The 23,139-nt window shown below is 47.4% G+C and overlaps 1 protein-coding gene across 1 annotated transcript; it reads left to right on the top strand.

Moving 5' to 3' along the window:
• Nucleotides 1-285: 285 nt before the first annotated feature.
• Nucleotides 286-17,190, top strand: LOC113017602 (uncharacterized). Its single transcript, XM_026160743.1, has 5 exons — nt 286-396; nt 1,059-1,394; nt 2,004-2,330; nt 15,470-15,766; nt 17,138-17,190. The coding sequence occupies exons 1-5, from the start codon at nt 363-365 to the stop codon at nt 17,188-17,190; spliced, it is 1,047 nt and encodes a 348-aa protein (XP_026016528.1). The 5' UTR covers nt 286-362.
• The last annotated feature ends 5,949 nt before the right edge of the window (nt 17,191-23,139 follow it).

Below are 23,139 nucleotides of genomic sequence, written 5' to 3'. Positions count from 1 at the left end.
ATTTTTTTCACATCCACCTTAATGTTGCGTATCAGCCGCTGATGGTTCTCTGATAAATATGTGACATTATTTCAAACTTATGTGGTTCTTTAATTAAATGAAAGGATAAACATGATCCAAACTGAAACCAAATGGAGGCTCTGCTCTTTCCACGGTGACTCATGCACCACCCACGCCCCAGAGAGTTTATCAACTTCAAGTTCAGACTAAGACTCGGAGCATGTTGAACCGGTTTACTGGATCAGAGATTGGGCAGGAAATACTCTCTGTTCGTTAGCAGTGAGGCAGGAATGGCTGAGTGTTAAGATGTGGATTCACATTGGAGTGATCAGGACTCGGTGCTGGCTGTTCTGCTTTGAAGAATGATGAAAAAGTTGCTGCCGTTCCTACTCCTTGGTAAGAAACTCCAAAAATATGGAAAAGTTTCAGAGTTTGGAAACTGCGCATTTCAGACAGGAAGGGTTTACAGCAGCCGTGTAAATGTGTTATTAGTGTTTTGGTGGTTTGTATGAACAGAGTAGCCTTATGAGTGATGGTTTGAGACAGTCTACGACCCATGATAACCTCCTCATAGGAGGTTATATGATTGTGGGAGCCTTCACTGTAAAATATGACAAACTCGAATTAATGTTTTCTGGTGTCCATGGGGACAGTGTAGCCATGACCTCACCAGCTGGTAATGTGCAAAGTACCAAATTGTGAACAAATGCAATGCAAAATTACGAATAAAATGTTTTTGCAGGAATTTCTTCCAATTGAATTGTCATTCCCAAAAAGAGAGAGTCAAACTATATTATTTTATAATTATTATATTGTATTACTGTGTGCAGGACAGACCCAAAAAGAAAAAAATGTACATATGCAGTTCAGTTACCATGACTACTGACGCTCACAGAAAGGTTTTACCCTTGGGGCCTGTGTAGGCTAGAGGTGGGAACCAATACTCACTGTTGGCCTCTGTTCCACATGGAGGCCAGTGTGGTTGTCTGTGGGAAAATCGACCATGCATTGCCCATAGAAATCTCTACAACTGATATTGTGGTTCATTGTTGTCTCAGACCAGCAGGTGGAGGTGAAGGTGGAGGAAGGCTCAGAGTCTGTCATCCTGCCCTGCAAAACAACACCTGACCTGCCTGAGGACACCACAGTGGAGTGGACTCGCTCTGACCCAGAACTCATGGTAGCCCATGTGTATTCAAACAGGAGTGACAACCTTAAGAACCAGGACAACCTTTACTGTGGTCGCACTACGATGAATGAAGACCTGCTGAGAACTGGAGACCTCAGCCTGACCCTGAAATACCCCACAGAGAGAGACAGTGGAGGATACATCTGCACCATCTACAGGGACAAAGATATCCTGAGACAGAAAGTAGTGCTGCACCATGTCAGAGGTCAGTGCTGTAGAAACAGATCATTATTGCAGACATTTTAAGAGATACTTAATATTGATAACATACTTAATATTGAAAGATACTTAATATTGATAACATCTTAACAGATACTCTGACCCGTAACTATCGTGAAATGCTTCGAGTGGAAGTAGACACCTTTCGCACATGCGTGGTGCGGATCAGTGACATGTACAAGCTGTTCTTCTTCTGTGGTGGTAAACAGCAGGCTGACATGGAAACATGTGCTGACAGTAAATGTTGCAGCAGCTTCAGTAAATGTTCCTCCTTGAGTTGTGCTCAGTCATGTGGTGGAGAGCTTCAGATGTTCAGAGCAGACACATGAGATCTTCATGGTTTTTGTGCTGATGTGTGTGAGACATGGCCGACTGTGGAGGCTCAGGCTGTCTGTTCTTCTGCTCTTCATCCAACATGTCTGGAGCACTTTACAGGATGCTGCAGACTAGTTACCAAAGAACGAGTCAGGAACACATCAGGAACAAACTGAGACACAATCTGACTGAGACTAGAAGACAATGAGGGGACAGGGAGGTCATGTGACCATCACAGCTGCTGCTGATGTCATCATGTTGTGCTTTGTTGTCCTCTCAGTTTACCAGGTGGTGGTAGACTCAGGGATGGAGTCTGTCGTGCTGCCCTGCAAAACCACACTTCGCCTGCCTAAAGACGCTAAAGTGGAGTGGAAGGACAGAGATGACAGGAAGGTCCACGTGTATGAGAACGGCTCTGACCAGCCTGAAGAACAGGACGATGAATACAAGAACCGAACAAAGATGAAAAGAAACTTACTGGAACCTGGAGACCTCAGTCTGACCCTGAAACACCCCACAGATGGAGACCACTCCACCTACATCTGCACCATCTACAACAGGAAGGGAAACATTCTGATGAAGAAAGAAGTGCTGCTCACTGTCAGAGGTCAGTGCTGTAGATACAGGTCAAAGGTCAGAGGTCAGACTCATGATGGTGGTTCAATTCAATTCAATTCATCCATCCATCTTCATCCGCTTTATCCGAGGCCGGGTTGCGGGGGCAGCAGCCTAAGCAAAGAGGCCCAGACCTCCCTCTCCCCAGCCACCTCCTCCAGCTTATCCACGGGAACACCAAGGCGTTCCCAGGCCAGCCGAGAGATATAATCTCTCCAGCGTGTCCTGGGTCTGCCCCGGGGCCTCCTCCCGGTGGGACATGCCTGGAACACCTCACCCAGGAGGTGCCCAGGGGGCATCCTTGTCAGATGCCCGAACCACCTCAGCTGGCTCCTTTCGATGTGGAGCAGCAGCTGCTCTACTCTGAGCCCCTCCCGGATGGCCAAACTTCTCACCCTATCTCTAAGGGAGAGGCCAGCCACCCTTCGCAGGAAGCTCATTTCTGCCGCTTGTAGCCGCGATCTCGTTCTTTCGGTCACTACCCACAGCTCGTGGCCATAGGTGAGGGTAGGAACGTAGATTGACCGGTAAATTGAGAGCTTCGCTTTTACACTCAGCTCCCTCTTCACCACGACGGACCGGTGCAACATCCGCATTACTGCAGCTGCAGCCCCAATCCGTCTGTCGATCTCCGGCTCCCTTCTCCTATCACTCGCGAACAAGACCCCGAGATACTTGAACTCCTCCACTTGGGGCAGGAACTCATCCCCGACCCGGAGTGGGCACTCCACCCTTTTCCGGCTGAGAACCATGGCCTCAGATTTGGAGGTGCTGATACTCATTCCCGCTGCTTCACACTCGGCTGCGAACCGCTCCAGTGCAAGCTGGAGGCCCTCACCCTATGAAGCCAACAGAACCACATCATCCGCAAAAATCAGAGATGAGATTCTGAGGCCACCAAAGCGAAAGCCCTCAGCTGTCATGAATCGCTGTGCGGCAGGCAGGAGTTGGACCCAAATTGCAGGACTCACAGACTCGGGGAGGTGAACTCAAAACACAGCTTTATTTGCTGGCAGGGAAAAAACAGACAAACTAAACTGGGAACAACAAACTAAGCACTCACAGAGAGACACAAGGAGATCCACACAGCATGAGGGACGACGCGACACTGACTCAGAGAAGCACAGGGTTTAAATACACTGGGAAGTAACGAGGGGAATGAGACACAGAAGGAGGGCACAGCTGGGAGAAATCAGGACTGATGAGACAAGCAAAGCAGGACACATTCACATAAGACACGGACCATCAAAGTATAACAGGAAGTATCATACAGAGACGCAAACTTGACACAGTGGAGACAGCAACTAAGAAACACAGAGACATAAACCATAAGGCAGAGGACTCTAAGAACCGAGAGACACAGAGGGGAACTCAAACATGCAGACACAGACTACACAGAACAGAGGGGACACAGAGAAACATGAAGGGCAAGGGATCGAAACTAGAAACCATAGAATAACTCACACAAGTACAATATTACAAACATCACAAGGAACTAAAAACGCTGGGTCAGGGGACCCAGGACCATGACATCAGCCACTTGGCTGCGCCTAGAAATCCTGTCCATAAAAATTATGAACAGAACCGGAGACAAAGGGCAGCCCTGGCGGAGCCCATCACCCACCAGGAACGAGTCCGACTTATTGCCGGCAATGCGAACCAAGCTCTTACAACAGTTGTATAGGGATCGAATGGCCCGTAACAATGGGCCAGACACCCCATACTCCCGCAACACCTCCCACAGGACACCCCGAGGGACACGGTCAAATGCCTTCTCCAAGTCCACAAAACACATGTAGACTGGTTGGGCAAACTCCCATGCACCCTCAAGTATCCTCGAGAGGATAAAGAGCTGGTCCAGTGTTCCGCGACCAGGACGAAAACCGCATTGTTCCTCCTGTATCCGAGGTTCGACTAGCGGACGAACTCTCCTTTCCAGCACCCTGGCATAGACTTTCCCAGGGAGGCTGAGGAGTGTGATCCCTCTGTAGTTGGAACACACCCTCGGGTCCCCCTTCTTAAAGATGGGGACAATCACCCCGGTCTGCCAGTCCACAGGTACTGCCCCTGATCTCCACGCAACATTGCAGAGGCGTGTCAACCAGGACAGCCCTACAACGTCCAGAGCCTTCAGGAACTCGGGGCGGACCTCATCAACACCAGGGGCTCTGCCACCAAGGAGTTGTTTAACTGCCTCAGTGACCTCGCCCCCGGAAATTGGCGGGTCATTCCCCTCATCCCCAGACTCTGCTTCCTCCTCGGAAGACGTGTCAGTGGGATTAAGGAGGTCCTCGAAGTATTCCTTCCACCGCCTGACAATTTTCTCAGTCGACGTCAGCAGTGCTCCGCCAGCACTATACACAGTGCAGGTAGAGCACCGCTTTCCCCTCCTGAGACGCCTGACGGTTTGCCAGAATCTCTTCGAGGCAGTCCGAAAGTCTTTTTCCATGGCCTCTCCGAACTCCTCCCACACCCGAGTTTTTGCTTCAGCCACTGCCCGAGCCACATTCCGCTTGGCCTGTCGATACCTGTCGGCTGCCTCCGGAGTCCCACAGGCTAGCCAAGCCCGATAGGACTCCTTCTTCAGCCTGGTGGCTCCCTTCACCTCTGGTGTCCACCATTTGGTTAGGGGATTACCACCACGGCAGGCACCAACCACCTTGCGGCCGCAGCTCAATGCAGCAGCTTCGGCAATGGAGACGCTGAACATGGTCCATTCGGACTCAATGTCCCCAGTCTCCCTCGGAATGCTGTTGAAGCTCTGCCGGAGGTGTGCGTTGAAGATCTCGTGGACTGGGGCCTCTGCTAGACGTTCCCAGCACACCCTCACTACGCGTTTAGGTGCACCAGGTCTGTCCAGCGTCCTCCCCCCCCACCTGATCCAACTCACCACCAGGTGGTGATCAGTTGACAGCTCAGCCCCTCTCTTTACCCGAGTGTCCAGAACATATGGTCGCAGGTCTGGTGATACGATTACAAAATCAATCATCAACCTACGGCCTAGAGCGTCCTGGTGCCACGTGCACTTATGGACACTCTTATGTTCGAACAGGGTGTTCGTTATGGCCAAACTGTGATTAGCACAGGAGTCCAATAACAAAGCACCGCTCGGGTTCAGATCAGGGAGGCCGTTCCTCACAATCACGCCCCTCCAGGTCCTGCTGTCGTTACCCACGTGAACATTGAAGTCTCCCAGCAGGACAACAGAGTCTCCAGGTGGAGCACCTTCCAGCACCCCCCCCCCCCAGGGACTCTAAGAAGGCCGGGTACTCCGAACTGCCACTCGGCGCATAAGCGCAGATGACAGTCAGGACCCGTTCCCCGACCCTAAGGCACAGGGAACAAACCCTCTCATCCACCGGGAAAAACCCCAACGTACCGGCAGCAAGCCGAGTGGATATTAGAATACCCACCCCAGCCCGCCGCCTCTCACCAGGGGCAACTCCAGACTGAGACAGAGTCCAGCCCCTCTCCAGGAGACTGGTTCCAGAGCCCAAGCCATGCGTAGAGGTGAGCCCGACTATATCTAGCCGGTACCTCTCAACCTCACGCACTAACTCAGGCTCCTTCCCCACCAGAGAGGTGACATTCCATGTCCCTATTGCCAGTCTTGGCAGCCGGGGGTCAGTCCGCCAGGGCCTCCGCTCCTGGCCGCCACCCGGCACACAATGTACCCGACCCCTATGGCGCCTCCTGCGGGTGGTGGGCCTGCGGGAGGATGGGCCCATGTCTCCTCTTCGGGCTGTGCCCGGCCGGGCCCCATGGACTAAGGCCCGGCCACCAGACGCTCGCCCTCGGGCACCCTCCTCGGGCACCCTCCCCGGGCCTGGCTCCAGGGCGGGGCCCCGGTAACCCTATCCCGGGCAGGGTAAACTGTTCCCTCGATATTCTTTTCATAAGGGTCTTCTGAATCGCTCTTTGTCTGGTCCCTCACCCAGGACCAATTTGCCATGGGAGACCCTACCAGGGGCAAAAGCCCCCAGACAACATAGCCCCTGGGATCCCTGGGACACACAAACCCCTCCACCACGATTAGGTAGCGATTCAAGGAGGAGATTCAATTCAATTCAATTCAATTTTATTTATATAGCGCCAAATCACAACAAAAGTCGCCTCAAGGCGCTTCATAGATACAGAGAAAAACCCAACAATCGTATGACCCCCTATGAGCAAGCACTTTGGCGACAGTGGGAAGGAAAAACTCCCTTTTAACTGGAAGAAACCTCCGGCAGAACCAGGCTCAGGGAGGGGCGGGGCCATCTGCTGCGACCGGTTGGGGTGAGAGAAGGAAGATAGGATAAAGACATGCTGTGGAAGAGAGACAGAGGTTAATAACAGATATGATTCAATGCAGAGAGGTCTATTAACACATAGTGAGTGAGAAAGGTGACTGGAAAGGAAAAACTCAATGCATAATGGGAATTCCCCAGCAGCCTATGTCTATTGCAGCATAACTAAGGGAGGATTCAGGGTCACCTGGTCCAGCCCTAACTATATGCTTTAGCAAAAAGGAAAGTTTTAAGCCTAATCTTAAAAGTAGAGATAGTGTCTGTCTCCCGAATCCAAACTGGAAGCTGGTTCCACAGAAGAGGGGCCTGAAAACTGAAGGCTCTCCCTCCCATTCTACTTTTAAATACTCTAGGAACAACAAGTAGGCCTGCAGAGCGAGAGCGAAGTGCTCTAATAGGGTGATATGGTACTACAAGGTCATTAAGATAAGATGGAGCCTGATTATTTAAGACCTTGTATGTGAGGAGTAGGATTTTGAATTCAATTCTGGATTTAACAGGAAGCCAATGAAAGGAAGCCAAAACAGGAGAAATATGCTCTCTCTTTCTAGTCCCTGTTAGGACTCTTGCTGCAGCATTTTGGATTAGCTGAAGGCTTTTCAGCGAGTTTTTTGGACATCCTGATAATATCAAATCAAATCACTTTTATTGTCACATCACATGTGCAGGTACATTGGTACAGTACATGTGAGTGAAATTCTTGTGTGCGAGCTTCACAAGCAACAGAGTTGTGCAAAATCCAATAACGTAAAACAAGCAAAATATAAGAATGGCTAAATCTGAAACTAATAAATATATGTACAATATATATATATGCATATAGTATATGCATTTCTGGATGTGTATACTAAATATGTTTTCTGTGTGTGTGTGTGTGTGTGTGTGTGTGTATACATATTTTACAAATTAAATAGAGTAAACAATAAAATAAAATATATAAAAATATACAGAGTTGAGACATGTGCAAAACTGTGGCATTACTGTACAGTACGAAGTGCATAATGTTGAAGTTCCAGTAGTGAAGCTGAGGTGTCTATGAAGTGTTCAGCAGTCTGATGGCCTGGTGAAAGAAGCTGTCTCTCAGTCTGCAGACTGTAATAATGAATTACAGTCGTCCAGCCTGGCAGTAATAAATGCATAAACTAGTTTTTCAGCGTCACTCTGAGACAGGATATTTCTAATTTTAGAGATGCTGCACAAATGGAAGAAAGCAGTCTTACATATTTGTTTAATATGTGCGTTGAAGGACATATCCTAGTTCAGTCTCAGTAGCTCCATCCAATAATGTTACAGTGTTAGCTTGTCTGATGTTTGTGGCTGTTTTGGTTTTTATTTGATTTCCACCCAAATGTAAAAGCTTCATCAGATGAACTGTAGGAGCAAAGTTCATGTGTGAGACTTCATCTGAAAGGTAACATCTTCTAGTTTCTGAACATGTGTTTGTTTAGCATGTGGCTGAAACACAGGCTAAGCTAAGTCAGTTCAAATCTCAGTAAAAACCTTCTTTGGTCCTCATCTATAATCAGTCATATCTGAGTCACAATAACTAGAAGATGATTTCTAGCAGAAGTGTGAAAATCTCCACATCGGCTGGATTATATCTATAGCAGCAAACAGCAACTGATGCACAAAGCTTTGTCTCTGTTAATAAAGTTGGATCAGTTCAAATAGTTTGTTGTTCTGCACTTGAAAGCAGCATATACCGTTAACAAACAAGAGCTTCACAGAGCTTCAGACTATCTCGTGCTCTGTTCCCTAATGTTAGCAAGTTTAGTGACAAGTAAATAATATTTAAAGATTTCCAGGAGGGAAATACTCGTGTGTGATTAATTTGAAGTGTTTCAATATGAGTCAGTGAGTTTAAAAGTAGGGTTAGCATATATGACTGCTAAAAGTGTTAGCACATATGCTATTTGAGCTGTGTAAGTTATTAAGTTTAATGTGGAGAATCTAACAGATCTAAGCATGTGTAGCCCACATTCTGAAAAAAGTTTAAAGGCTCATATTTGTGTCCAAAATGTGAAAACTCTTTGACGGCAGCTTAAACAGGCAACTGTTGTCAGTTTAAAGATGTTTGGTCTTTATTGGATAGTATAGAGAGAGACTGTTTTATTCTGGTCTCATTCACGACAGACTCCAGAATATCTATTTCCTACCCAACGGGGTAGTAAGTTTTATTAACAAGTCATGCGACTCAGATTGGTCCTGTGCCATGTGCAACAGCAACATACAGCCTAACAATCCTTACTCGTGTGTCACTCTAAAACGTCCGTGCAGCAACACAATCCATTGTGGAACAAACCATCTTGCAAACAATAATTCACATTATTACATCCCTTCTCTTTTTCTGTTTTTGGAAAAACAGAAGTCCTTTTTTGTTTTGATTTGTCCTTCTTCTTACTGAGGGAGAAAACAATATGAAACACTCAAAGAATACAAAAGCATTCCACTATTCAAACATGTACATTTCTGCAAGCTGTAGGGAACATCAATTTCCACAGAATACACAACTCGTCCCCTCAAACAATAAAGGCTGTGAAGTCCTCATTATGTAACATAGTCCTTGTACCGAAGTGGTGGAACCACTTTGCAGCCTGACCTTGTCCTGACACCCCCTGATACCTCGTCAGTCTTGATCTGTGCCCACGAGTTTCTGAAGGAGCTGTCACTGACCTGCTCAGTGCCCCAGTGTCTGTCTGTCATGGCATTTTCTTGATCCATCACGCCTGCATGTCTCAGGTGCCTCCGATTCCTCCTCAGGACACTTCCAGAGTCCAACTGAACCTCATAGGACCTCGGGTCAACAGTCCCAATCACCACTCCCCTGCTCCAAGTGGAATGGCGGTCAAAAGGCTGAACTCTGACACTGTCCCCTAGCTTCAAAGAGTCCATGTCTCGTGCTGATCGGTCATAGCACAATTTTTGGCGCTTCTGTTTCATCTCCAACTCCCGCAGGGCTGGAATGACTTTTGGCCTTAGCAGGCTCGTCCTGGTTGGCAAAAGCGTCTGTGTCCTTCTGCTGAGCAGCCTCTGAGCTGGGCTGGTCTCCAGGCCTTGTGATGGTGTGTTGCGATGGTCCAGAATCGCAAGATACGGGTCCTGCCCCGCCATTTTTGCCTTTAGCAGCAGCCTCTTTGCTGTCTTCACTGCTGATTCAGCCTTCCCATTACTCTGAGGGTAACCTGGTGAAGATGTTTTGTGCTGGAAATCCCACAGTCGACTAAATCTCAGAAACTCACCGGACGTATACTGTGGTCCATTATCTGAAACAACAATGTCCGGGATGCCCTGTCTGGCAAAGTGAGCCTTCAACTTTCTAATCACTGTGGTGGACTTAGTGTCCGGGAGATAGTCAATTTCCCAGAAGTTTGAATAGTAGTCCACTGTGATAAGGTAGTCCTTGTTGTCAAGAATAAACAGGTCCGAGCCCACCTTAGCCCATGGTCTAGTCGGGATCTCAGGTGGGACCAAGGTCTCTTTCTGCTGTCTGTAGTCAACTGACCTGCAGATGTCACACTTAGTCACATAAGTCTTAATTTGTTCATTCACGCCTAACCAATACACACACTCTCTGGCTCTCCTTAGACAACCTTCTACACCTAGGTGTGTCGAGTGTAGTCTAGCTATGATCTCCTGTCTCATGGTAGTCGGGACAACAAGACGTTCACCTCTAAACACAAGTCCATCCTGACTACTCAGTTCATCCTGGAATGAGAAGTATGGTCTGATGTCACCGTCAGTGTCTCTTTGCCAGTCGGCCAACCTCTGTGAATTGTATCTATGAGGATCTGTAGTGCTTTGTCCTCTTGTGTAGCAGTCCTTATGCTGTTTAGTCTGTCAGGTGAGATGGGTGCATGAGTGACCATGTTAATGCTCTCTATTTCCTCCTCTATGGAGCCCTGTGGTGAGCACTCTGGAAGATATCCCCTACTCAACGTGTCTGCTAATAACATGTCTTTGCCTGGCACATACACCACATCTATGTCATATTTGTGAATGCGCATAAGCATCCTTTGCAACCGTTTGGGTGCACTCAACAGCGGTTTTCTTACAATGGTCTCTAAGAGTTTGTGATCACTGTGTACCACCACTTTACGACCATATGTGTACTGATGAAACTTCTCCATGCTGAAAACTACAGCCAAAAGCTCCTTTTCGATCTGGGCATAACTTTGCTCTGTACGTGTAAGTGCTCTACTCGCAAAAGCCACAGGCTTACCCGTCTGCATGAGTGCTGCACCTAACCCTTTGTCAGAAGCGTCACATTGTACTGTCAGCTCTTCCTCTGGGCAGTAGTATTTCAGGACTGGAGCCTATGCTATAGCCTCTTTCAGTCTCTGAAATGCGTCTTCATGTCGAGTCGTCCAGTTCCACTCACTGTCTTTGTGTGTCAGTTGTCTCAATATGTCGCAGTGGTCAGACAGATGTGGGCAAAACTTTGCTAAGTAGTTCACCATACCTAACAGTCTCTGTACTGCCTTCACGTCTGTAGGTCTGGGCATTTGTTCTATAGAGCTAACCTTCTCTGGGTCTATTTTCAGACTGTTGCATGTCAGCTGATGTCCAATGTACGTAGTTTCCTTCTGTTTAAGTTTAAACTTGTCTGCGTTTAACTTAATGTTTTTCTGCCTGCAACGAGTCAAAAACTGTCTCAGCTTCTTGTCATGGTCACGTACTGCTCCAGCATCTGTGTCCCCCTGACCCGTGATCAGCACATCATCTGCAATGATGTAGATCCCTGCCAGACCATCCAAAGCTTGTGTGAGCTTCCTCTGGAACACTTCCGGAGCTGGACTTATCCCCATTGGGATCCTCAGCCATCTGTAGCGTCCAAACGGAGTCGAAAATGTTGTCAGGTAGCTCGACTCCTCCTCCAGTTTCACGTGCCAGAATCCACTCTTCACGTCGCAGACAGAGAACACTTTAGCCTTTGACAGATCTGGCAAAATGTCCTCAATGGTGGGCAATGGGAAGTGGCTCCGTTGTAGGGCTTTGTTTAAGGGTTTTGGATCTATACACACCCTTAAATCCCCACTCTGCTGTTGGACCACAACCATCCCACTGATCCAGTCTGTGCTGCATTCTACTGGTGTAATGATCCCTCTGTGCTGAAGATCTTGAAGCTCCTTTTTTAACGGCTTTATCATTGCAATAGGGACACGCCGTTTTGGTAACTGCACTGGTTTCACAGTTTCATCCACCTGGAGCCTTAACTCTCCCTCCAAACAGCCATCTCCTGTGAAGACATCGGCATACTCTGCTTTAGGTAGAGTGGTGGCCCCATGATCGGAAGGTCGGGGGTTCGATTCCCCTGAACAGCTACCCTGAGGTACCCCTGAGCAAGGTACCGTCCCTACACACTGCTCCCCGGGCGCCCAATGGCTGCCCACTGCTTCACTGAGTGAATGGGTTAAATGCAGAGAGGGATTTTCCCCACGGGGACCAATAAAGTACACTTTCTTTTCTTTCTTTTCTTAATCTGATCCATGTTCCACTCATTGGCTGTTGGGTGCTCTGAAGTAATGATGCTGTCCAGTTTCAAGATTTTTTCATTGTGCACTTTTATGAGTTTCATCGCTTCGCTGGCTCTCTTGCCCAGCAGTGGTACTTTACAGTCTTTGTCAACCACTTGAAACTCCAACCGATACAGTTTCTGATTTCTCGGGTTACGTAGCTTAACTTTGCATTTTCCAAACGGCTTTATCTTACTTTTGTTGTACATCATCAACACTGTCTGTGTGTCCTCCAACTGTGTGTTCGGGCTTAGCATGTAGATTGGCATTACATTACAACTGGCACCACAGTCAATCTGAAAATTTACAATCTCTTTGCCCATCAGCATGCCTGCAAAGAGTTGAGTGCCTCTCACTTTGTCAGTGTTCTTTGTAGTTGAATCATGTGTGTCTGCCTCTGTAACACAGAGAACATCCTCATACTCATCACTCTCACATGCTGTCATGTTGTGTACATTCGTCCTTCTCTTCTGCTCTGAATGTGCCATGCATTTAACTGCAAAGTGGTTTTCTCTGCCACACTTTTTACATTTCTTCCTGTATGCTGGACATTTTTCTTTCTTTTTTTCATGTGTTCTGCCACAAAACTTACAGTCCACTGCGTCGCCGATCCGTTTCTGGCGCGCAGCTCCACGCACAGCATGCACCTCCTCCACTGCAGCTCCCGAAATGGTTTTTGCTGTTTTCCCGTGACAGCTCCGCAACTCTGCAGTGCTGTATGCATGCATCCAGTGTCATGTTTTTCTCACGCAGCAGTCTCTCCCTCAAACTCGGGTTAAGTCCACATACAATCCTGTCACGAATCAGTGAGTCCCTTATTACTCCAAAATTGCACGTTTTTGTCTGCAGCTTTACCTCCGTCACATAGCTGTCGATTGTCTCACTGGCGCCTTGGTTTCTCGTGAAGAACCGATAACGCTCCACAGTTTCATTAACTACAGGATTGCAATGATTGTCAAACTTCTCAATAATGTCCTTAACTGTCCACCGATCTCTCGCCGTGTCACCCATTAGCGTGTCTAGCAGCTCCCTGCCGCTCTCACCAACGAGATAACTGAACAGGCTTACTTTTTTCTGTTCGCCGTCTGAATCCATGGTCAGCTCCACATAGAGCATAAACTCGTCCCTCCAGGTCTTCCATGTCCGTGACAGGTTACTGGAGTCCAATACCAGCGTCGGCGGCGCTTTAAGGCCCTCAATGCCTCGCGGCGGTGCTAACTCGATTAGCCGCTAGTTGCTCACCGCTCCAACAGGCGTCTCCCGGGGTTCCACTCCGGCCGTGCAGCTTACTCCGCTACCTGCTCCGCTATCCGCTCCGCTGCCACCATGTTATATTCTGGTCTCATTCACGACAGACTCCAGAATATCTATTTCCTACCAAAACGGGGTAGTAAGTTTTATTAAGAAGTCATGCGACTCAGATTGGTCCTGTGCCATGTGCAACAGCAACATACAACGGCTGTGTCCCAATTCAGGGTCTGCACGCTTGATGTACGCGCACTATGCGTACTACGTACGGTGCGTACTATAAGTACGAGAAGTGCAGAAGTGAGAGGCTTGTGAAATGGGACGGTCTGGCCTTCGTTGTGCTGTTCAGGTTGCCTAGCAACCATGATACTAACCGCGAGAAACGCGAGATAGTATGACATAAATGAAGGAGAAAAAATGTTTTGTTGGTCATGCATTTTTGTCATGACATCACTTTGATTAGTTGAGTATCTGAGGCTGAGACCAGAGGACTGTAAAACATGATTGTTGGGCTTCATTTCTGTACTGAACAGTCAGTTCAAGAGTAGTTAGTAAATAACAATTAGCTCTTGTTGTTCATGAGACTAAAGTCATCTCACTGTGGTAATGTAAATATAATATGGCCAATGTTATAGTATTGTCAGATTATTATGATATATATATATATATATATATATATATATATATATATATATATATATATATATATATATATATATATATATACATATATATATATATATATATATATATATATATATATATATTTATATATACACACATATATATATTTATATATATGTGTGTATATATATGAGTATATATATATATATATATATATATATATATATATATATATATATATATATATATATATGTAGAGGCTGAAAGTACAAACATCACTAATGTCACATAACTTTGCCGACATGTGGCCAACAGCAATGTTTTAATTTTTTTCATTATTAAACATTCGCACATAAATAAGTGACATCATGAGTACTTACTATTGACAGTTCACTCTTCGGCCGCTCCCTTCTGCCGTATTTTGCGGCAAAATTATCCACACCCACCACCGCGCTATGAATTGTGGGATATATGGGACCACGAAGCGTGCACCGGATCACGCTTGATATTTGGGGAAATCGACGGCGCATTTGGAGTATGCATTTGAAGTATGCATTTGAAGTACACTTTGAATTGGGACAGCCGTCGTCGCGTGGCGGTGACGTAATCGCACTTAAAATGCGTACTTCAAGCGTGCAGACCCTGAATTGGGACACAGCCAACCTAACAATCCTTACTCGTGTGTCACTCTAAAGAGTCCGTGCAGCAACACAATCCATTGTGGAACAAACCATCTTGCAAACAATAATTCACATTATTACAGAGACAGGAAGACAGATTGATTTTCTATTGAATGGACTTTTTCAAATCCAGCTGTAGGCCTGTGTTTGTGAGCTCATTAACAGCTGTTTGTTTAGAGAGACGTGGTCCTCACAGGACAGCCACTACAAACATATGATTTTATAGAATATGATGCATTACTGCAGATTCAACACAATAGAAAGGATTTGAAATGAGCTCAGCCTTAAACATGTGCAGCAGTAATATTGATCCACAGACACTGATGGGAACATTTTTCTGCACAATAAGTACTTTGACTTTTCATACTTTATGTACAATTTGCCAGTACTGCAGTTTTGTGTGTAGTGAGGTGTTTTCATGGTGTTTTCTTGGTGCTTTTACTAAAGGAAGGCTTCTATCAAATTCTTCCACATGTTGTCAAACTGAGCTGTGTGATGAAGTGAGTGTGACAGAAACACTCAGACTGTGTTTCTCTGCTTCATCAAGTCAAATCTGGTCCTCAGAGACTGAATAAAGTCCTGTCCCACTAACAGCAGCTCCAACAGTCTGTTCACTGCTTTCTTCCTGTCAGTCTTCATCTTTCTGCTGCGTCTCCTCTTCACACTGACCACTTTCTATCTAACAGTGAGCTCCCAGTGAAGCAGCAGCATTCAGCCTGTTAGAGTCAACACAAATGTCTCCATCCAAGCTCATGTTGTGCTTTGTTGTCCTCTCAGTCCCCCAGGTGGAGGTGGATTCAGGGGTGGAGTCTGTCCAGCTGCCCTTCAACACCACACTTCACCTGCCTGAAGACGCTAAAGTGGAGTGGATGGTCAATTACAAGATCCTCAGTAGACCACACAACAGGAAGGTCCATGTGTATGAGAACAGCTCTGACCAGCCTGAAGAACAGCACCAGGATTACAGAGACCGAACGAAGATGAATGAAGACCTGCTGAAAACTGGAGACCTCAGTCTGACCCTGAAACACCCCACAGACTGGGACACCAGGAGCTACACCTGCACCGTCTACAGCAGGGAGGGAAACATCCTGCTGAAGAGAAAAGTGAAGCTGAAAGTCAGAGGTCAGTGCTGTAGATACAGGGCAAAGGTCAGAGGTCATGTAGGAGTTTATTCTCTCAAAGCTTTTAGTTTGAATCTATTTTCAGTTCATTCAAATAAAATAAATTCTTTGATGTTTTGATCTAAAAGCCAAAAATGTCAGGCGGAGCAACTGTGTGTTTAAATGAACTAAGAAGAGCATTAAAATGATCCTAACTTCAAAATAAAAGCCTCTGGCATGATGTGAGTTTGGATCAAATCAATAGTTTTGTTAGTTTAGTCCAAATCAGTGTAAATGTATAAATATCAATAGTTTTAAAGCTGCTGGGATCATTCAAACACTTTGATCCAGTCATTTGGATGTTGTCACATGTCAGGGTGGAGCAGCCATAAATACGAGGCTTTTATTGTGAAAATGCTGAGTGTGATGATCCAGAGGAGCCCATGGGGTGTTTGTGGCTGGATGCAAAGGTTTGTAGCTCTCCTTGTAAAGAGAAACAGCTTGAAGCTACAGAGGAGCGTCTGCAGAAGAAGACAGGGGAAAGAGGAAGAAGCTGAGGCCGCTGGAGAAAAGACAGGAAAAGGAAATCAGCTTCATTTGTTGGAGGCCGTTTGTTCATCACACTGAAATATTCCCACTTTAGAGACAGGAAACAAAGTGAAGTGTGGATTGATGTTTGTCTCCATGATTTGGGCCCTGGAGTCATTTCTTCATCTCCCACTTTAAGACATATTAATGTCAGCCTCACACGTCCCACAGTGTTGAGGAGCACTTGGTGAGGGCTAGTTCTTTAAGGTTCAGCAGCTAACAAGAAGGTGTATCGGTCAGGATACAGGAAGGAGGACAACAGGCTTCCACTTTGCCGGATTGTCACCACCAGCTGTTTTATTGCCACCTAGATGCTCAGTGTTGCCAGCAGTCTGTAGTAACAAACAAGTTGCCATCAGTATATAAATATATACAGCAACAGCTTCACTAAGATAAACATAAAGGATTAAATGAAATAAACCAACACATCCATCTGAATATACACATAACAGAACATATATAATTTGAACTATGCCAATCTTTCATCTCTTGCTCCAAACACAGAAAGGTCATGTGGCGGGGCGTGGCCTGCGGTGCCGTGCAGAGGAGGCGGACGCACCTGCACGGCATCCGCAATCACGCCCCGCCGAATTAAATATTGTACTGGGTCCTGTGATTGGGTTGTTGTGATGGTGTTGAGCGGGCAGCGGGAGAGCTGCAGCTCTGAGTATTGTATCTGAGTATCTGACAGCAACCATCAAAGATTCAATAAAAAGCATCAAAATGCCACTGGGTCTGCCGTGTATGTTTACAGTGGTGCCGAAACCCAGGACGGGAGGCACGGCAGAGCCAGGAGTGGGCCAGTAGAGGGGGGAGCTGGCGAGAATGGTGGCCGAGCTGGCGGCCACGCAGCAGGAGCAGGCGGTGGTGTGGCGCCGCAGGCATGAAGAGCTGCAGGACCAGACTGAACGCCACCTGCAGAGGATGGAGAATCTGGCGGCGCTGATCCGGTCCTGCCCGACACCACCGCCACCCCCACCGGCGCTCCCCAATGGCGCTGGAGTGGAGGACATCCAGTCCGTGCAGGCGCCTGTGCCGGCCCCCAGGTTGCGACCAGCTAGTACGCAGCCTGCCACAGCGCCTGTCCCCACACCTCGCGTGGGAGCCGCTGGGGCTCTGCAGGGCCCGGTGCCCGTTCCTGTGCCCTGGAAGAAGGCGGCGGAGCCGCTCCAGCCGGGAGAGGCAGCGGCGATGGCGGCGCCCGAGGAGCTGCTCCAGCCTGGAGAGGCAGCGGCGATGGCGGCGCCCGAGGAGCCGCTCCAGCCGGGAGAGGCAGCGCCGGAGGCGCAGCGAGGGGAGCGTGACTTGCTTTAACCAACTTTATTTTATTCACGTCACACCACACAACCACCAACCCCTGAGTCCCCGTGTTTTAACACGGCGGGTGTGATTGCGGATGCCGTGCAGGTGCGTCCGCACGGCACCGCAGACCACGCCCCACCACAGGTCACAATTAAACACAGTGAGAATGTCATACATAGCCGAAACATCCACTCTAACTGTAAACAAAGGATCGTGTGGCCGAATAAAATTACTACATAATGGCGGCGGCCGGCGGCACATGCTTCGAGTTACGAGATGAAAAAATGCGGTGCTACAATGCGGTAGAATGTAACTAAAGCCGCGGCCAACATCAGAATCGGAAAATAAACATATTTAAGGAAACTTACTTTCAGTCATGAACTTAACACTCGGAGCATCACCGTGAAGGATGGCAACCAGGAACAGCTTACGAGGTAAACAGAACTCACTGAAAAAATCTCCCCTTCTCGAGTAGCATCGCGATACCCCCAACTTCTCCCTACGTCATTTCCTACGACTCTGCCGGCTGCCGGAGGATTCCCATGATGCATTGAGTTTTTCCTTTCCAGTCACCTTTCTCACTCACTATGTATTAATAGACCTCTCTGCATTGAATCATATCTGTTATTAACCTCTGTCTCTCTTCCACAGCATGTCTTTATCCTGTCTTCCTTCTCTCACCCCAACCGGTCGCAGCAGATGGCCCCGCCCCTCCCTGAGCCTGGTTCTGCCGGAGGTTTCTTCCTGTTAAAAGGGAGTTTTTCCTTCCCACTGTCGCCAAAGTGCTTGCTCATAGGGGGTCATATGATTGTTGGGTTTTTCTCTGTATCTATGAAGCGCCTTGAGGCGACTTTTGTTGTGATTTGGCGCTATATAAATAAAATTGAATTTAATTGAATCACTCTCTGCCTCACACGCCCTCATCTGCTGCTTTCCTCTGATTGGCTGCTTTGACAGAGTCATGATTGGCTGCATGTTTGTATATAAAGCAGCACGTTGCTGGTAGATCAGCCATCAGCTCATGTTTGTGACTGCAGCATGGCACCAGTTTGCTCCTCGTGTTTCAGTCCCAGACTGACCTGCAGCTCTTTAGTAAATTCAGACAGCAGCTTTGTAACTGTTAGTAAATCTGACCATGAATATCATTATGACACCTCTGACCACTCATTCTGTCTTTATTGACTTTCATACATGAAACACGCTTAAAGTCACCATTGAATCTAAACTGGATGAAAGCAGCTGTGAGTCACTGCAGCAGCTCTGTGCCAACAACCAACCAACACCTGGGTGGAGTCCCAGCTGAAGCTGAGAGATACTCAGAGACAGAAGCAGCTGTATGGAAGCGTTCTACAGGACGGCTGACACAAAGCTGATGTTACTGATGTCTCCTAGATAGATCTCATGGACCAAAGGCTCTCTGTGTCATCTCGGCTCCAGCTGAACTAAACAGAGTGAATTTGGGCTTTCAGGGAGGGGTGAAAGCAGAGCGCTGTAAAGGAAAGGGCTGTGATTGGTTCAGAACACGTCAATGAGAAGAAAGGAAAGCTTCAGAGCAACATGAATGAAACAAAGTGTTTTGATGACGACTGAAAGCCAAAACTGTCCCTGAAATCAGAATCCAGTTCATCTCCAGCCCCGTCAGCAGTTCCAGCTGCAGTGCTGTTACAATAATAGTCATCACTTCTAGTTTCACAGCAGCAAACTGGGAACATTCAGCGTCTCAAAGATTGACCTGTTAGCACCTGCAGACATTGTTGAGCTGGCTCTGCTGATCTTGTCTTCATTTCTCCACTATTTGGAGAAGCTTCAGCAGGATCCACAGTCAGAGTCAAAGTGGAGTTCTAGCATGGACGTGACGCTTCAAGAAGCTTCAGACAGACAGTGTTCTCCAAAAGTTCTGCTCTAAAAGGAAACTTTGAGCTGTGATTGTTGTAGTCAGAAGGATGGAGGCTGGATCTTTGATGAGTGCTTGCACACAGGCTGTCTTTAAGTATTCTGGGACACAGCCAGAGGACAGACGAGTGTTCATTATTGGAAGCAGCCGAGGGGCAGGGACATCCCAAACTTCACTCAGGAACTTTGGAGGAATCATATCTACACAGCTTGATGAGCGTTTCAGTTGTGCCACAGTCCTTCAAAGCTCCTCCACAGAGACTGGCACAAAAGAAGATCAGATATGGTGGCTGGGGTCGGGGACATCAAGAAAAGGATCAGGAGCTGCTGTTTTGGATTTCCTCTCATTCATTTGATCCTTCAGAAAGTTTAGAAAGTGGAGACATTCCTCACTCGATGCCGTAATCTGATGAAAACTTGCAGGATTTCAGACGCTCCACTGAGCTCCACTGAGCTCCAAAGAGCTCTGGGCTGTGCTTATTAGAATGAATTAAAGGAGAGAAATAGCCGGCCCTCGCCTCCTTCACCTGTTCATTGAAAGCAGTCGTTCATGCTTTCATCTCTTGATGACGCAGCTGAAGATTCACCTTCTTCCGTCTCCTTTCTGCCCTCCGGCATTGTCTTTTCAGACTGTGAATGTCTTTGTGGATCCAGGGCAGCGAGCGAGCACCACGTTTAGTCCTGATCTTAAAGGTGCAGTTGAATCTAAAGTGGATGTACAAAGGAGGTTCAGATCATTCAGAGTGTTTGTGTGTGTGAGGGAGGAGGAACACCAGTGGTGGTAGAAACACTGATGAACATGTTTCTCCTGCTTCCTCATGAAAAGAGCGTCAGCGTACTGACACAGCTGCTTTTGCCTGATCACTTGGAAAAATGATCTCAAACAGAATCCATCAATGATCAGAGAGAAACACATCAGCTCAAAGCCTGGAGTTCATACTGAAGCCCACAGTTATATGTAGGCCAACAACACGCTGTTTGAAACCAATGAATTTACTGTACTGAGGAACTCAAATGAGTCAGTAAGATCATCAACATGGATCTTAAAATCAGCAGCTCAGATCATGTGATCACACATAAGAACCATGGAGCAGGAAACATCTGAGAGTTCAGCTCCAACTCTGATGGAGTCTTAGGAGGGCGGAGATACCTGCACAGATAGGAGCTGTTTCACACTTTAACAAGCAGCACCTCCAAACTACACCCTTCATCCACCTTAATAGGGGAGCAATTGAAGCCAAAGCTCCACCCACCCAGCCACTTCCTCTGGGCTGACTGAAACAATCATATGTGGGGTCAGAGTTCACAGACTAGACAGTCCTCTCCAGATTTCATCCTGTTTCTGTTCAAAACATCAAATCAAGCTGATGGGAAGTTGTAGAATCCTTCAGAATAAAAGCCTGACTATTCAGAGCTCCAACATTAAGAAGAGCAAAGTGAACCAAGGTGGGTGGAGGCAGCAGAGAAACTGTAGGGTGGAGCTGAATGCTTCATCAATGGGATGATGCAGCAGATTTCCTCCACCTTGCACAAACTGTCCTGTTAGTTATTATGACTGGAACATCCAAAATGTCTCCAGAGGCTCCGAGTCCAGCTGAACATGTATTAGTGTTTAGAGTGGAACTGAGGTGATAGGGACTAGGACCTGGGGGACGTCAGTCAGTGACGGAGCGGTCAGCAGGTGTGGGCAGGTGTGGACAGGTACTTGATGGACTGTTTCCTGCTGGACTCCATGTGATATGTTAGCAGAGAGGATCTGGCTCCTGATTGGTTGAAGTGGAGCCCGTCTGCTGCAGAAAGATGCCTCCTGTCCCAGAAAACATTGAAGTTGTCTCTAAAGCCCAGGCTGTGGGAGTCACACACAGAGGAGAGCCAGGTGTGGAGGCCGAGCAGCCGCCCAAACGCCCCACGGCCACAGGTGGGAGTGGGGCCGCAGATACAAACACTACGGTGGGCTTGTTTCACAGCCTCACAAAGACACACAAAGTCCAGTTTGAGGAAGTGGGAGCGCTGTTTGGAGTCCGGTTGGTGCCCATGTGGATAAGGATGGTGTCGGCCTCCGGACGGGATCGTATTCTGCCAGGAAACTTGTCTAAAACGTCCCAGAGCGTCGGGCCGGGAAAAGACAGAGCGCACGCCTCCTTTATTGTGAAATTCCTCACCATGGTAACTGAACACATCAGCTGGTCTGCAGCAGGTCATGTTCAGAGTTTGAGGCTCAAAGTGTCCCATTTTCACTGATTGTTTCCCGACGACATGCTTCACGTGTGATATGGATCCTCTGCTGAAGGAATCTGCTTTCTATCCACAACCTGTTGATCCGTGTCTGACTAACAGCAGCGCAGGAAGCCCTGCAGTTACAGAGAAACTGTCTGAGTCGCATTGTTGCTGCAGTTTACCTGCAACTGCTGTGAAGAAAAAGTCTCACTGTGTTTGTGTTTGGTCCTAATCTGCTGCCTGTCTGTTTGACATGCTGGATTTCCAGCTGATCGATGACAGATTAGAAACTGATCAGTCTATTGATCACACAATATTCCATCAATAGAACTGATTTGACTTTGATTTGTGTAACAAAGTGATTTCTGATCCTTCATGATCAGAATCAGAAACAGAATCAGAATCGTGTTTATTGGCCAAGTATATGTGCAGACACATACAGGGAATTTGGTTCCGGTAGATGGTGGCTCTCAAGCACAGCAATGTAAATCTCTCTCTCTCACACACACACACACACACACACACACACACACACACACACACACACACACACACACACGTCTATATAAACACATTACACATACATACACAAAGCTGTGTAAACCAACTATAAATAACTAATCTAAACTTATATACATAAAATACAGAAATGAATGAGGTGGAATGAATACTACAGAATGCACATAAGGTGCAGCTGCAGTCTGGCAGTGGGAGCAGTGTGACAGGTCAACTGTTTAGAAGGGAGATGGCGAGGGGAAAGAAACTGTTCCTGTGTCGGGTGGTCCTGGTCTGCGGGCTTCTGTACCGTCTGCCAGAGGGCAGCAGATCAAAAAGTCTGTGTGCAGGGTGTGAGGGGCCTGTGATGATTTTCCCTGCCCGTTTCCTGGTTCTTGAAAGGTACAGATCCTGGATGGAGGGCAGGGGGGGTGCTGATGATCCTTTCTGCTGCCCGTACAGTCCGCTGCAGTCTGCTCCTGTCCTGTTTAGTGGCTGCTCCATACCAGACTGTGATGGAGGAGCACAGGACAGACTCAATGACCGCAGTGTAGAACTGGATCAGCAGCTCCTGTGGAAGACTGTACTTCCCCAGTTGTCTCAGGAAGTACATCCTCTGCTGGGTCTTTTTGAGGATGGAGTTGATGTTGGTCTCCCACTTCTGGTCCTGGGAGATGGTTGTACCCAGGAACTTGAAGGTCTTCACAGTCGACACAGGGCTGCCTGATATGGTGAGGGGGAGCAGAGTTGAGGGATGTCTCCTGAAGTCCACTGTCATCTCTACAGTCTTAAGAGTGTTCAGCTCCAGATTGTGCTGACTGCACCAGAGTACCAGCCACTCAACTTCCT

This window comes from Astatotilapia calliptera, unplaced genomic scaffold (assembly GCF_900246225.1).
Source record: "Astatotilapia calliptera unplaced genomic scaffold, fAstCal1.2 U_scaffold_16, whole genome shotgun sequence".
Classification (NCBI taxonomy): Eukaryota; Metazoa; Chordata; class Actinopteri; order Cichliformes; family Cichlidae; genus Astatotilapia; species Astatotilapia calliptera.
The sequence above is the reverse complement of the archived record's forward strand: the minus strand, read 5'-3'. Positions and strand labels throughout refer to the sequence as shown.

Coding starts and splice junctions, on each gene's coding strand:
- LOC113017602 (XM_026160743.1), top strand. CDS start 363: ATGATGAAAAAGTTGCTGCCGTTCCTACTCCTTG. Junction 397..1,058: donor GCTGCCGTTCCTACTCCTTG/GTAAGAAACTCC, acceptor TTGTTGTCTCAG/ACCAGCAGGTGGAGGTGAAG. Junction 1,395..2,003: donor AGTGCTGCACCATGTCAGAG/GTCAGTGCTGTA, acceptor TTGTCCTCTCAG/TTTACCAGGTGGTGGTAGAC.